We start from the raw sequence: 16,799 nt of genomic DNA, 5'->3' as shown, positions 1-16,799 counted from the left end.
ATAGCAGTTCGTTACCAAACTGCAGTCTGCGTCTAAATCTGGATGTTTTGTGAATCAGCAGCAGCAGTCGAAGAACTCACTACACTGCTTCAAATCACAGAACAGCTGGTAACAAAAAAGCCCGAGCATTAATACTGAATGAACGCCACCTTCTTTTGCTCAAAAACTAATGTTGACACGGCCTTGGGCACGATGTTTCCCCACAGTTTTCCCAATGAAACGGCTCAACTCTGCACAACTCTGAGGTTTGAATTTGTGAAAGCCAAGTCGGCTGCTGCAAAAGGTCATATATGCTCAGAGTGAGCAAAAACAGTAAATTATTATAGTTGCTGTACTAGTTGTAAAATCTTCTGATTGCATGGTTTACACAAAAGCGTGCTGGTCACAGCTATGATGCTGAACTTGAGTAGATCCCGACTAATACAGCATTCTTCAGACCAATATGAAATTTAGTCACTTTAAAATCCAAAATAACAGCCACATGTGTGGATTTCCCTAACATTTGTTATGTTTAGTTTAGTGCTGTCAGCTTTAACATGTTAATACGGCGTTAACGTGGGTAAACGCGTTAATGCTGTCCTCACGATTAACGCAATTAAATGAGGTTTTAGCGCACTAAACCCATCTGGAGTGGAGAATGGACAAATCGGACAAGCTGCCCAAAATGCTCCAGATGAGTTAATTGTTAATCGCGTTAGTCGTTAACGCCGAGGAACCCCTCACACGGACTAATCTGCGTTAACGGGGATTTGCCAATTTTGATGCGTTAACGCGAGTCAGTTTGTGTTAACGAGAGTCAGTTTGTGTTAACGCATTAGCGCTGACAGCACTAGTTTAGTTATTTATGAGTCCTTACTAAGGTGAGGGCTTTGAGTACTCCGGGAGAGTAGAAAAGCGCTATATAAGAATCAGCCCATTTACTAAGGTGATATGTGAATGCTGTTTTAAAATAAGTTAATAACTGTTTTACAAGTCATGGATCAGTCGTTTACGCTCTGCCCCCTGGTGGACAAATTAAGCAATGTCAATGGTTGAAGGGCGTTTCTTCCATCTCCACTTTTAATTTTTCAACGTTGGAAATTCTGACACTGATTTATCTCCAAACAGCCAACATCAGGCAATATAACAGCCAATATGCTGGATAAGTTCTAAAACTGAGGCTTTAAGCCCTCTCAGACTCCCATTTAATCATCAGTAAGACACATTAGCAAAATCGGCAAAGCAGCGGTTCTAATTAAAAAGTAATGATTGTCCTGGTCTATATAAATTCACACAGCCGAGAACCAGACATTCAAATCCATCCTTCACCTTGGTTCCTACCTCATTTCTTTTGGCAACTCGCCTGGCCACAATGAGCTGGATCATACCACGCTTGTTGCCTTCAGTTGACATGGACTTGCGTAGCGTCTCCATAGCGTCTTGGTTGGTTTTGCCCAATAGCGACTCGCCGTTGACAGCAATCAACTGGTCATTTACTCGCAGTCGCCCGTCCTTTTAATAAACAACCAATTACATATGCTGTTTAAACTTTTAACACTATGGAAAAAGTGCATTGTGTATTTTTACTGACTGAACAATAAACGCTGTAAATAGACCTAAAAGCACTTACACCTCCGGTTTAACAATAACTCACTCACTAAGAGGATCCTGTTTCTAGTCATGATCTAATGTCTTGGAGAAAACAGTGCTTTCAAGGCCATTATCATGAGCTGTCAACACAAGCTTGTTTGTATGAAAAACAATCAAGTTGAAGGACTATTGAAACTGACTGCAGCACTACAGACAGCCATGGAAGAAAGGCTGCTTTGTGCTCATAGAGCTCATCACAGCTTAAGTGTTTCTTAGAACCAGGAAAGTCGTTTACCTCACGTTCCCTGTTAGAAGGTTAAAGTTACTTTTTAAAGTTTGGCATATCGAAAAATCACACCTAAAATATAAAAAGCTTTAAGACAAAGACATTCTAATGTAATGTAAAGACACACAGATTTAATTCTAAACTTAATGATTCTGCCGTCGGCCAGGTGTCAGTTAGGACTTGCTGGTGTACATAACATTTAGAGTCAGATTTAACTGAATCAGCATCTTTAGATTTCAATTTCATATATAAAAAAAAAAAACTCGCCTCCATGAATGAACACATTTTTAATCTTTCTTCTTTGTTTCCATTCAGACGCTTTATTATTCATGAGAGAGGCTACTGTACCTTACAGGCTGCACCTCCATTTATGATGGATTTGACAAAGATGCCCAGATCTGCATGGTTTTCCTTGGAGCGGTTGCCTTTAACGCTCACACCCAAACCTGCAGAACCCGAGTCACTGAGGGGGATCTCAAAGGTCAGGAACTCTCTGGTCCCATCAGGGGTCAGGACCAACTCGTCCTCCTCTGTCTTCTGTAAGAGGCGGAGCAAAGATTGAGATATGGAGCCCAATTTACAGAGCGAAAGCAACCCGACCAGCGACTACAAAAGAACTTTTGAGAATCCGCCGAGACAGAATCACATTTAAATACATCTAAATGCTCGTACACCGTAATAAATATTTAATCATCCAAACCAAAAAACATTCATGCATTTAGCCTAAGCAGTAAAGCAAACACCCCTTCAGCCTTGCCACACTTTCTCCGTCTTCTTGGGGTTAGCAAAAGTACAAAAGTTAAAAGGACATTCATTTGGCTACTTGAGGTTAATGAAAAGAACCTGCATATAATTTGCAGCAGGGCAGTTAGCAGGGAGGTAAATCAGAGTGCAAGCTCATTATCTACAACAGATTTATTAGTGTTAGACTACCAGTCTTAAGTGTTAAATCAGGTGCTTAGTATATGCAGGCAGAGACTTCTGTTGTATAATTAAGGCACACGGCTCTCATTACTCAACACTGAACCAGATAAATTAAAGAAATATCCATTCTGACATCAAAATGGCATCTTATAATAGTTGGGATGTGATGTGTTAGCTTTGATCTTTGGTGCCAGTGAATAAGCTGCAAGTCCGAGTAAGTTCTGCAGTGCAGTCTCCTACAGTGGAAGAATTTTGGAGAAGGATTGTAGCCCGCTCCGACAAATGAGAAATGACATAACACTAACCTGCTTCCCATCCACCAACAACAAACACTGCACAGTTATATGAAGCTCCACAACAGCCAATATCTTGGCTAACTGAACACTTCTGTCATGTACTTGAAAGCGCAGCGTGAATCAAAGCAAATGCAATTGGAGAGCATTTACTGTGAAGCATCTGCAGGTACACAACTAAGAAGTGTTCAATAACTGCAAATTTGCCAGTGCGTGTTTCTGATTAGATTACTGAGTATATACTGCATCTATATTGTGATTAATGTCAGCCTTATGAGGTGTTCAAGCTCAGTCCAATATGATTATCTCCTGTTAATTTCAAATCATTACAGCACAGATGCACTCCAGATCAACGCCACAACTACATTTAGTGTTTGAAGGACACGGAGACTCCAAATATGGCCAACAAATGTCAAGACGTACTCTTCTTAAACATCCCTGTATACTCAGGACTAGGGCCTCACCTCAGAACTAAGAGTTGTGGCTTAGATATTAAGTCACAGCTGAATGTCTCCACTAAAAACGTCTGACTAAAAGTGTTCCTATAGAAAAAAAAGCACAAACCTCGCACCTGAATCATGATGCCAAGTGCGTCAAACAGGCAGTAAACTTCCCAGTAACCCCGCATGAACACAGCAGCCTAATTGACATGCTGAGTGCTCTCTCTGTCTCTTCCCCTCCACAACAGGTGCTTCTCTCACTCTTTCTCTAAATTCATTCTCCCTCTCTCTTCCAGCTCCAACAATAAAAAGCTATTCTCTCTTGCTTGTTATTTGACAGCTGTCCTCTGAATAGATGGGTGCGTGCACACTAGCGCCTGGCAATTATTGTGCACGCCTAATGAATTCAATCATCGGGCTCGGTGTCAGCATGTCATTAGCTCCCTTTGTTTGCTGGGAGAGAGATGGAATTACTCTGGGTGCAACCGAGGAGGGAGAAAGAGGGATGGAGGGAGAGGCAAAGTGGCGGAGGAGGAGGGCAAAGTGAGGATGGAGTAAAAAGGACGGGGAGGGAAGGGGAGGAAGGAAGGAGGAGGAAGATAAAGGACAAGGAAGCACGAAGAGCACCGTCAGGGTGTCTGCGTGTTTCAGAAAGACAAAAGAATGCTACCTGGAATAAAGTTGTGAGAAAATTAAAAACAGAGCACGAGTCGATTTGATACGAGTGCTGCAGGATAATAAAGACAACAGGAATTTAATTATTTTGGTGCAATTCATTCTGCTGGAATAAATTTAAGGCTAATTAAAAAGTGACTCCTGAGCTGTGAGTAAGTGAATAAGAAGAAAAGTGAAGTCACAATAGAACTGATCTGTAAATGAGGTTTTATTTCAGGGCTGAAAATAGCCTCCTGTTCCCTTTTAGATTTAAATCTAATAGTTTGATTGAATTTAACTGCCATATTTCACACAGCGTTATGCAAAACTTACAAGATAATTGGACTGGAAAGTATATCTGGTAACCCTGAGAGCAAAATAAATGGTAACGTCGGAGATGCTCCAAAGCCTTTTCGCCTTTCCAAAACACAAAAGAGACTGGAGAGCCTTCCAGCAACAGCAGTTAGCAGTTAGTCTGGTAGACATAGTTAAGACTGATACTGTATCCACAGATGGCAAACTCAGCTAAAAATCAATTAATTAATTAACTAATCAGTTAAGCCTGTTATTTTAAATGCTATAACTTACTGCATTTCTAGCTAATGCTGGTCTCTGTTAGCTAAAATGTGCTTGCTCATCAGCTGGTTCCACCAGTTTTTGATAAAAGAGGGTAGAGGTTGCTTCAATTAATTGTACTTTTTCTTCGCTAATAGCACGGGCATGCTCCCGCCAGGATTCATCAGGATCACTTCTGAGAGCACGAGACATTTTCTTACATGCATCGGCCTCCACAGAGTCCAAAATCCCGACCAACATTAATACGAGAACTTGTCAAAATCAGTGCTACTCTGGATGGAAATCAATGTTGTGATATTGCATATGATTAGCAAGATCATGTCACAGCAAATGCGTGCTGTCATTGAAGCTACAGATGCTTCTAATAACATTTTAGGGAGGGGGCTTAGTATTGTGTCTTTTTGTAGGTATTAACAGTCGTTAAACCACCGCAGGCTCGTTTACAGCATTTGCAATGTTGATTTTACACATTAAATGCGCACTAGCAAAGAATTTCCACCACCAACCAACACAATTATGGTTTAGTGTGGAAATATAATGAATATTATCTTTGCAAAAACGAAACCTTGGGCTTCTTTATTTTGAAGACGATGTCAAAATTTTATTTTTGCTATTTAACTTCATTGCTCTTCTTTCTGATTGATGAGACTCTCATTCAGCATGCAATATGTGCACTCCACACCACAGGGTTCAATGTGCTGTTTGAGGCAGTCACAAAGGTCAGAGCAAAACAGTTAAAGACTTCCAGCAGTGTTTCAGTCTGTGTCCTGCACCTCTTTTCTTCATTACTGAGAGGAACAAATCAAAAGATTTTCTCTGATGCTCTTACTGCAATCTCGAAGCTCAATTATATAATTCAGTTACTTTACACCTATAATATCAATTTTCCCTCGATCCCTGCACACTGCTGCGTGGATGCCGTCTTTCCATTGGCTGCGAGGGCAGCAGTCACAGCTTGAGCGAAGCAGTGTAAATAATGGGTTTCAGAGCGTGCCACTCACGAGGCATCCTGCGTGACAGCACTTTAACAGGCAGCGAGTGGGCCTGCCACAGATCAGGTATGGTACCATCTGTGGAGAGAAGTCTGTGGAGGTAAGATTAGCATAAACCGCCAGAGAGGCTACTTTTTCCTTCTTTTTTTGGAAAGGAGCTGTGGGTCAGCCTGGGAAAAGTTCTGAAGTACATGATTTTACCACTAAGGCCAACTGTGGGCATCAAATGTGCTCTACTCCTACTACATCCCTGTTTACAGTGTGTAAGCAAAATTATAAGTAACATTTTATTACTATGTATAACAAAGTTACAACCTTCTGATAACCTATAATCTAAATTTTAGTCATGATCCAAAATATTTATCTTAAATTGGACGCAGTGTACCAACTTTTAAATAAAGCTTAATTGTTGTTTTTCTGAGATCCTGAATTATCTAACTGATTATTATTGTTATTAAGACCAGACAGAGAAAATACACCAACAAGAAAATCAGAAGAAAAAAAACCCACACAGGCACAGGAGGCAAAGAAGGTTCAAAGTGAGAGGAGCTGAATGAAGGTGATGGAAAGGAAAGTAGCGATGGGCTTGAGGAGGGATGGGGGGGAAATGGAGAGGGTGGAAAGGCGAGGAGCCGAAAAGAAAAGGGTGAGAAGAATGAGAGAGTGCGAGCATGACAATGACAGAGTGAGCGAGCGAGGGAGTGTGAATGAAAGGCTGACAGAAAGGGATGAATCCACGTGGAACACAAAAGGAGAGACACTGCCACCTCTCTCACTGCGCGCCTGTATCTCTCACTCTCTCCGCTTTTCATATTTTTATACTGCTCTTTCACATTTATTTATTTTTTAAATCTCCATCTCCTCATCTCCTCCCTGTTTTGCGCCACCTCCCTTCCCCAGCTTCTACTTGTTCTTCCGTCGCCCATCTCTTCGGCTCCTCGTTTCCCCCTCTTATCATTTATTCCTACGAGCACACCCAACATTAAAACATCTAAATTTGAAGAGCCATCGTTTTTGCTTTTATCCTTGACGCTAAAGTAGTGATTGTGCCACACGGAAAACGAGCTTTTCTCAAAGTACTGTGCAGAAAGATGCACTTGAAAACGTGAGCCTCAAATTTGAACTCGGTTCAGATAAACACCGCTTGTCTGAAAACTCTGAAATCACAGGAAAAATGCTTTTTGTCTAGTTCACAGGTGGCATCCATAAAGTAAGCAGCTCCTTTCTCAGTTATCCGACTTAAGAAATGGAAGAACTTCTACATAAGAACAACCACAGATTGATGGGACTGGAGTGTTTAAAGTCAGCACAGGTGATGACAGTGAGCTGGACGAGGCTTTGAGGATTAACAGGCTTTAACTCGGAGCAATAACTTTTGTTTTTTGTTAACTGCTGACCAAATTTTGGCTGTAACATAAAACTTGACACTTAAAAGAAGGAAAAAATGACGCATTAAATTCTCCTATTTAAGCCCTCTCACACACACAAGCTTTCTGAAGCCTTCTGTCCCTCTCGCATTCTCATTTTCACTCATTCCCATCCATCCTCCCCAAACCTCTCCAGTGCAGCACATCTAATGCAAGTCTCACACCTTCAAAGCCTCTGCTCTTCTTTGTATGTGTGCAGTAACTAAAACTTGAGCATTACGGGGAATCAGACTCTTTTCCTGCTTTTTCCTTCTCCACTGCGGGGCCTGGAATGATTAGCTTGACTTTGGCTATATAAACCTGTCGATTTGATGGCATCTGGAAAAGTCAGTTGAGGGGAATTTTAAGGGGGGGGGGGAGGAGGGCTGGAGGTGATGACTGAAAAGAGAGAGAGAAGTAAAAAGGGGGCAGTGAAGGGTGTAATTGGTCGAGAGAAGTCGGGCGTGGAGAGCATTGTTGGCTGCCTACTGTAGCACAGTCCATCTCTGCTTATTCATACTCCAAATCTTTTCATATTCCTGGCTTTCTTTTGCTGCTTTATGCACTGCCATCCTCGCTCTGTGTTCCTGTATCTTCATCAGCATCACTCCATCTCACCCTTTACAATCCACACTATACCCAAAAAGTGTCTGACTTTGGTCGTTTCTGCTATGATCCTTTTTTCCAGTGAAGAAAAAATAAATAAATGTTCGTAGCCTCTTCCCTCGTCCTCGTCTTTCCACTCTCCTCCCCTTTTCTCGCACCCTCCTTTCCTGCTTCCCCCTTTTCTCCCCTCTATTCATGACTCCTACTTGTCCCCCCTCCCCCTCACCTTCTCTCTCTTCTCCCACTCTTTCTGATGTGTCTCGCTGTAGCTCCATGCTGATAAACCATGAATATCAAATACCTGTGTGATCGACGTACCCGAGGCAGGCACAGCACGGAGGAGGAGAGGAAGGCAGGTGTGTGGAGTGTGTATGTGTGTCATAGAGAAAGCCAGTGACAGGGGGAAAGAGAGGAAGTGTGTGTGTTGGTATGATTTGTGTGTTGGTATGATTTGTGTGTGTGAACAAAAAAAAAACAAACAAAAAACATGCTATCCTTCTATGATATGACTATGCTGATAGACACTTCCTTTACAGCATTATGGAGGCTGATACACACACACACACACACACACACACACACACACACACACACACACACACACACACACACACGTTCAACTTGCAGTCCAAAACTAATCAGCTGCCCTCTTTCTAGCTCTCCCTCTCTCTCGGCCACTAGAAACCATTTATAACCTCATCCAACCCCAAGCAATTACACTAGCAGCTGCTCCCAGTCACTCTACGCCCGTGTGTGCTAGTGCGCGAGTATACTTATGTGCAAATGTGTAGTGGTGCGTGTGCATCTGAGGTGTTGCGTGTTTGTGTAAATCGTGCCATATGACCCGTGCGTTTTAGAGTTTGCAATGTGCAAAAGGCTCTTGATAGTCTATGTAGCTGCATACAGTGTGTGTGTGTGCGTGTGTGTAATGTCCTGTATGGGTGGCTGTAATGTGTGTGTGCGTGAGGGTACAGGCCAGGTGGCAGCTTGAAACATCACTTTAATTAAGCCAAAAGGCCTGTTCTGTGGTAGAATGGCCCTCTCTGATTGACTTGTATGTGTCACCACCGGGCCGCTGGAAAACACAGAAACACCACTGTGCCTGCTGCCACCGAGCTGCAACCATTAATCACTGCTGCTATTCTCCTGTGCTAATAATGATACAAGTTATGTAACTCCAGTAATGACTTCTTGCTACATTACAGCTAAAAAACCCCACTAAGCTGCTATTTACCTGAGGTGGCGATAACACCAATATTCAGATCATGTACAGTAGTAAGAGCAACAGATACCCCATCAACAGAAAAACTCCAATTTCAAAGTTTACAGGGTTGCAGTAAGTTATGAACTGTCCACCAGTCGTGACTACTCAATGTATTTGAGTAGAAGGACAGAAATTGAAATGCAAAGATTATTTGAGGCTGAAAGCAGTACAGTTAGGTACAGTAATATTATCTTTTAACAGACTTATTGACCTCACACAGAGACTCAGTTCATCCTCTGTCTGAAATGTGTCCTTTTAACTCTTTTAGGACAGTTTTCTTTTCATTCACTGCAAACAGAAGGTGGGTTGTCGCTTTTGAGCTCATGAAGATCCATGTTTCCCGACATCATACAGAGTGCAAAAAACTGTCCGAAATAAAATGTTTAGAGCATTGTCACGTCTGAGCTTTTGGCCATCAAGGATCACCTGCACACTGAGTACACTGGGCACAGTTTTAGAGCTTTGGACGGTGGTTGAGTGGTTAGGACCTATGGAGTTAGAAAGAAAACCATCTGGACTTCTTTAAGTTTCCTTGGAAACATTTCACCTCTCATCCGAAAAGCTTCTTCAGTTCTAAGAGCAACTGAAGAAGATCCCTTCCCAGACGCCTTAACGCCCACTCACATCCTGGGTCATTGGATCTCAGTAAATCACATGATAGGGTGGGGCTAGGTTTCACCAATGGATTCGCCTGAAACCTTGGCTGATTGTGATCTACACCCACTCCCATAGGGTTTAAAATCTGGGACTCTCCACCAGTTGCTCTTAGACCTGAAGAAGCTTCCCAGATGAGAGGTGAAACGTCTTTAAAAACCTCAAGAAGTCCAGACGCTTTTCCTTCCAAGCTTCTTAGACTGCAATAACCTGGATGACTGAGAACCTTCACAGACAGTGGGTAGGACTGTTGGCTCACATGTGTAGAGTGACTAGGATCAGGAATCCACTGGTCAGCCAGGAGCTTCCTGTGTGGAGCTTTCATGCACTCTCGCTGAGTACTTCAGCTTCCTCCCACAGTATGTTAGATTGATTGGTGATTCTAAATTGAGCATAGGTGTGATTGTGATCATGAATGACTGTCAGTCACTCTGTGTTAGCCCTTTTGTTCCACCTATCACCCTCAGGCTTCAGCGTCCCCACTGTTGAATACATATAAATAATAGGAAAAGCACAATAGGTACTGCTTTAAAGTCAGGCTTTGTTTTATTAGTTATGCTCGCTTAGAAGACACCAGCATTTTAGACTTTAAATAAGAATACTTGTCACCGTTATTGCCAGATAGATTTATGCTGACGTAGGCCATCAGACATGCAGCAGCAATAACCAGCCACCTAATGTGGAAAATGCAGAGTGAGGAATATCATATCAGATCTTTTGAGATAGAGATATGATGCAATTATTACCCCAGTCAGTAGAGCTGACTCGTGGCTATAAACACAGCTCAACAGTGCTAGTTTCTCCAAAGGTTGAATCTGAATGCCTGCCATGGAGTCTGCTGTTATGATCCAGAAATATGTGAGATAATTTCATTAACTTCCTGGAATGAAAACTTTGGTGACTGTGCATTCTCTTTCAGTTAATCAAAAATGAATTACGACCCCATATTCCACCGTTGACAGCATTTATTGCTTAACAAATAAACTGTGCACAGTTGTATAAATGAAATATGGCGTAATGTTTGTTATATTTTTGCAAAACCTTAGAGGAGTCCAAAAAAAACCCCCGGACACATTCGGTACTTTACTTCATGTAACAACTGCTGTATCGGGTGCTGTATGTTACGAAGCGTTGAAACAAAGAGCAGAACATAGAAGCTTTGATGCATCATGCGCTCACGGTTTTCACCGACTGACTTGTTATTACGAGCTGCAAATGAAATGTTGCACTAATGCACGGCTTTGGTTTGTCATGCAAGTTGTAGTTTAAAAACAAAAATACAAACCCCTCCCACACAACAGCACCACACTTCTGACCTCCTCACAGACAAATACAGTATAATGCTGCCAGATTCTTCTGTAAATATATGCCGTGTCATGGGCGGCCATGCTGAATGCTTTATCACGCTGTGAAAAAATCCTTCATCATTACACCAAAATGTGCTAACAAATTACCATTTCATAACAGCTTTGTGTGCAGAGAGAAACATTCACATGTGATAGATAGCATCTTGGCACGGCGCTGCTGTAGCATTACTGCTGCTCCTGCTGATGGCTTTTCAATATAGCATTGCAGTAATTTTCCATAAGCCAGTATGACTAATGGCATAAACAATGGAGCTGAATGTTCACGTTATGGGCCCATTATGAAACTATCAGAGCAGGCATGTAAAGACGGATGCCTTTGATCAGCACTGTATTGTAGCAGCCAGGTGCAGAGAAGAGGATTTAAGTCTTAAAGTGTGTCTTAAGTGTGCGTGTGTGAGGCAGAGAGAGAGGCGGGGGGGAGTGAAATAAAGAAAAGGGGAACTAACAAAGACAGAGACAGGAGACGAAACAATGAGAAGAAGGGGGCGAGGAAGAGACAGAAGAGAAAACCCAACAAATTCTTTTGTTTTTACAGACCATTGGGAAAGCAATGGATTGCTTAAATGACTCCCAGTCTATTTGTGCAGCCACCCAAAGTATCTCATTTGCCTTTCATGCCTTTTCCCCCTATACAGCACATAATAGCCCATGCTGTTGATGTCATGCAGCAGTTACCTCTATCAGCCAATGGTGTTTCCCGGCTGTCACAGGCTGCCGTGGATGCTAAAGGGAGCAGTCAAAGTCAACAGGTTAGACACAGAAGCCCCTTAGACATGGACCACTTACTGAGTCCAAGACACTACTTGCAATAAAGAACCTATTTGGCCAGAAAGTTTAAAGTGACTTGACCAAATATGTAACAAAGAGGGTCATGGGCGCTAATGCCATGGATGAAGTGCTAAAAGAAACAGGAGTCTCCTTAATCATTGGCCATTTTTATTGCAATGATTGGAGAGCACGGTGGCTTTACCGCGTAAACATGACAAAACAACTAAAAGTTTTAGCCAACCTCTAAAGCACTACTGTAAAATCGCGCGTGATTTTTTGGGTCATTGGACCGATTTCATAAAGCGAGTGCTTTTTCCACTTCACTTGCTGCATTTTGTCTGCCGTGTAACCCTTGACAGAGCTCTCTCAAAGGATGAGTCATGCTGTGCCGGCTTCCAAAAACCCAGCTGAGTGCCGGCAAAGCCGCGGATCTAAAAGCTGTCTACATAGTAAGTTTTGTTAGCTTTTTTTAACACGACTAACTGCACTGTAGAGATGCATAACAGAAAAGTTAAAGAAAATCAACAGACATAATTAAGCTCCCCATGCGGCACGTGAGCCTGCTTTTTGCTTACTGTTAAAGAATTGAAAGCTTTAGATGTTTTAATTAAATGCTTTTCAACTTTGGACAGTTGGCTGAACAAAAGTAATGATTTGAGAGTGATTTGAATTTTCACAATGTTCTATAGTTGTTTTTATTATGTGGTCACTTAAGAAAACTAATACGAGAATGAGGACAATAATAACGAGCTGCTGTCCCAGGGGCACTGATGTTATCCCGCCTTTTCCATTGGAAAGCTATCTAATACTTGCATGTCCATTAAAAGATGTTCTTTCGGACCCACTCCCTGCCCCTTACACCATCATGGTGCCTCTGCTATTGTTGCTGTTATCGGCAGTGAGATGTTTAAAATGAGGCGCCTGACAACAGATAACATCTGAAAGGCACTGAATCCATTATGGCGGTTGATGTTCCGGGAAAGGGTAAGGAGAAGGCTCATCTGGAGGTTTGGAGTTTGGAAAGCAGGAAAGAAGGGAGTTGAAAAGAGAAGCGAGAGGAGACAGTGGGACTGTGGTGCTTTTTCTTATCCGTCTGGCTCTGGTTCACATCGATCTTTAGGGTGGGAAACCTCCAAAATTGAGGAAACGGACATTATTTTCTTTCATTAAAGACGCAAATTGCAAATTGCTACATTATATATATATAAATAATTAGGCTAGCATCAATTCCTAAAAAGATCAGAGTCAGAAAGAGACAAAACCACATGAAACTGCTACACAAACCACACAGACCACCTGGATTGTTCTTTACATTACTGAGAAAAAAGAAATGTGAGTAAAAGGCAAAAGCAAAGCAATTAATTCCCAATAAATATTCCAAAAGTTTAAACTTATAGTGCACTTTTGGAAGGAAGACAGCACAATTCTTCCAAGGATGGCTTATACCATTCCGACTTTAAAATGTGACATTGAAATGCAGCAACGGGAGACACAGTGGTGTTTATCTGCACTTATTCTAATGCTTCTGGAATGATACGCGTCATCTTTTCTGCACATGTGCACACATATGAAATGTGCCAGCTGCAGTCACAATAGTCAACAACGCCCCGCCATAACGCTTCGTCACGACAAGGATCATCCCCACAGCTGGCAGGTAGAACCGCCAATCAGATTAACTGGGCAATTACACTTCTAATGTGCCACGCAAAAACCTAACCAATTACCTGCACTCAGCCAGATGTAACCTGAAGGTAAGGCCAGATGTGAAGATGTGAAGTCTGTTAAATCACAAATCAAATTTGGCATGTAAATGGAGAGTTATGGAAATCTGAATAGCTTTTTAATACGAGCAGTAAAAACAGACGAGCTTTTAACAGCTGCTGCAATCGAGAGCCTTTTTGGGTAATGTGTGCCATAAAGACCACACTGTAACAGTTGGAGACACTGTACATCCTGATGAGGGCTGATTATTCACAGAAGGTAGATTCGGAAACATACTCCATAGGGTACAATCCCAAGATTAAGAATCTCTGTCAGACATTTATAGCACGCTATATACTTTATGTTAAATTCCTCAATTACGGAAACCGTTAATCTATTAAAGCTGTCAAAGTGTCTGTGCACGTTTCACTGTCTGCATTTCCCCCTAAACTAAACTGGGTTTGTTATTCGCCTCACATATCGGAGCGGGTCTGCAGCAACAAGGCCAGACTGACAGCCTTATCCACAGCTAACAAATACAGCAAACTTCCACCTTCACTGGCAAACACAGCTCTGAAGGGAGTTATGGAGCAAATTATACTGCAGCACAACTTCAACAGCCACATACTGATGAAGCATGAAATTGTGACTTGTTACAGCGACTCTAGCTAGAGATTTAAATTAGTGACTAACACTATAGGTAGGGTACCGACTTGCACTCTGATTAACCAGCTAGTTTAGCAGCAGAGGCTGGATGCATGCATAAGTTGGGTGATAAGAGCAGGAGGGGGAGTTTGGGCTAAATAAAGAGTTGTTAAAGAAGAGAGGTGGAGGTTTGTTGCAGGTCGGTGTAAGGGTGGTGTCTTACCAAATCTCTGGGGATTTGCATCTGGGGCTCAGCATTCTAGAGGATGGAGGAGGGACAGAAGAATCAAAAGTAATCAGGAAATAAAATATACTCATTTACATAAACAGTGAACATTCGACTATAACAGAAATCAGGGAACTAGTGGATAAAGTTAGGCAGTTCAAGAAAAAGCACATGCAGGATATGAAAATGATAAATCTGACGAGTGCAGAGACTTTGAGTATCAACCGTGGCTCGGAAACAACTGAAGCGGTCGCAAAGACAAAATGTCATATCATCGAAATGCTGTCTTTGCATCTGCACAAACTTACAGTTTCACTTTCATGTACTCTAGATTTTTTTAAACATCCAGCTGTGCCCTATCGCAAGATGAGACAAACATCCAGATTGCTTTCATCGCAAGAAAAACGACCCGAATAAATTCACAGCCACAATCTTTACAAGTAAAATCCTCCGTGTAGACCGAGATTCTGAAACATTCACACAGTTTTGACTGTAAATAAAAAGTCAGCATCAGTCATCAAACAAAACAACAACAACAACAAATCTTGGTGAGCACCAGAATTTAGCCACGCCCAAAGTGCGGTTCAAAAAGGATCGTCAAATGCATTCGGCACAGTTTAGTAACCGCTTTGAAAAAGTTGCTTGAATTTAACTACATTCAAAACTGTAAAGGACAGAGCTGCTTTTTACAATCCTGCTTCTCTCTGAAACTAAATGTGATTTTATGCCAGATTCTTGCATTGGTGATGCAGGAATTTGAATAAAAATACAGCAAATCTGAATAACATTTCCAATTTCTTTGTTATCCTACCATTACAGTGTAAGCTCAATTTCCTGCTCAGCGTATTACGTGTCACACTGATGTAGTTTCACATTAGTGATAAAATAGATTGTTCAGCTTAGATTAAGGGCTTTTATACCTGCTGAGAATTATGTCACCTGTAATACAACAGCTGCTCACTTAATTCTTTTCATTACTCTACATTAGATTTAATATATTAGGCTTAGTAATCGCCATTTGTAATTCATAACTATGTGCCAAGAAAGCCCGATCTCGTTTTTTTTTAAGCTTAAATTACCCAAGTAATGCGCTACTGTGAATTTAGAACATCTTTCACCCTTATGTTGTTGTTAACTGACAGACCGTTTCGTCTCTACAGGCTCTAAAACGCAGAAGAAAAAGTGCAGTCTAGCTTTAGATAGAGACTCGAGCTGCTCATTTTGAGCACTGGACCTCATCTCCCTCGAGTCCCATTTCAGCCCTTTCACATCGCACTCTCCACCCTCTGCAGCTGATAACCACAGATCAAATAAATCCTGCCATCTAACTACCAGCTATGCAGAGTCAGCCAGACTTAAAGCTCTGCTGTAATCTAAAGATGAGTATCGACCAGTGTGGCAGTTTGCTTCATCAAACTTCACCCATGGCGACAGCCAGCCAATAGCCTCATCTGCATCGCTCACTGTGATAATTGTCACCAATCAGCCGTTTGATTGGCACCGCTTGCTAGTGAATAGCTGTTTGTGGCTCTGCTGGCTGTCATGGCTTCTGAAGGTAGAGGGAGAAATAAATTTTTGCTACAGCAGAGCAGAGATTTAAGGCTGTTTGATGCCATTACTCACGTTAGTACTCGATAAGCTGTGTGTTAAAGCTAGCAGAGGTAGGGAGATAGCAGAGAAACCTTGACTGTTGCTGTAGAGTAAACACCAATGTGGTTTAAAGCGCACCCACAGCCTCCACTGTTCACTTCCCACACATTAATAAAGCCACTTAATTCTCTGTGTTCTGCCATCTTGCTTCTGCCTTGGTCATTATAAGCTCCCTTCCTGATTAAAAAACACAACTTTGAGGCAACGCCATACATCCTGTTACATGTTTCTGCAAAGATAATTAAGTACAACATCTGGCACCATGTAAAAACATGAACTTCATGAACATAAACAAACATGAAAACTAAATTAGCATCAGTATGCATGAATCACTGAGAGTGGCTTCTGCCAAGACTGAGTGACAGCAGCAGCATCCAAAAACTGCTCACAAACAGTTGTATTTCAGTTTGTAAAATGTAATGTGTGTAGACTACGCCTGATTGATATTCAAGCCAAGTGTGTTTTTCACTCTCTGCCTGCTACCTGCCCTGCGTCTGTCTTTTCATCCACACATCCATCAATCTACCGAGTCAGCTTGGAGGCAAAACACAGTGAGAGGAGATGGAAATGCAGATGCAGAGAAGGTTACCCACCAAATGTGAAGAAAGAAAGGGAGCTGGTGAAGGAGGATGGAGAGGAGGGTGATGGATAATGAAAGACTGAAGACAAAGTGAAATCGAGAAGAAAGGAGAGGGTGAAAAGACAGCTCTACAGGTTTCCACCGAGGCTAGCCGCGACTTGATAATAAAGAGCGGTGCGGCGATGGAGCAGGATCATC

General features: G+C 42.0%; 1 protein-coding gene across 6 annotated transcripts in view; it reads right to left on the bottom strand.

The window, feature by feature from the left end:
• pard3ab (par-3 family cell polarity regulator alpha, b) overlaps nt 1-16,799 on the bottom strand; it is a 250,370-nt gene that overhangs the window by 104,279 nt on the left and 129,292 nt on the right. For 4 of the 6 annotated variants that reach the window (XM_085390426.1, XM_085390427.1, XM_085390430.1 and 1 more), the window contains 4 exons: nt 14,369-14,404; nt 11,707-11,754; nt 2,204-2,392; nt 1,321-1,491 (listed from right to left, as the gene is read on the bottom strand). In XM_085390426.1, coding sequence (XP_085246552.1) covers nt 1,321-1,491; nt 2,204-2,392; nt 11,707-11,754; nt 14,369-14,404 — 444 coding nt within the window. The remainder of the gene's footprint in view (nt 1-1,320; nt 1,492-2,203; nt 2,393-11,706; nt 11,755-14,368; nt 14,405-16,799) is intronic. The other 2 variants (XM_085390428.1, XM_085390429.1) reach the window with 1 other exon arrangement.

Source organism: Rhamphochromis longiceps, linkage group LG18, assembly GCF_057381845.1.
Source record: "Rhamphochromis longiceps isolate RC_006_pf linkage group LG18, R_longiceps_female_GT1.1, whole genome shotgun sequence".
In the NCBI taxonomy this organism is placed as follows: domain Eukaryota; kingdom Metazoa; phylum Chordata; class Actinopteri; order Cichliformes; family Cichlidae; genus Rhamphochromis; species Rhamphochromis longiceps.
This window is presented reverse-complemented; position numbering and strand designations above follow the sequence as displayed.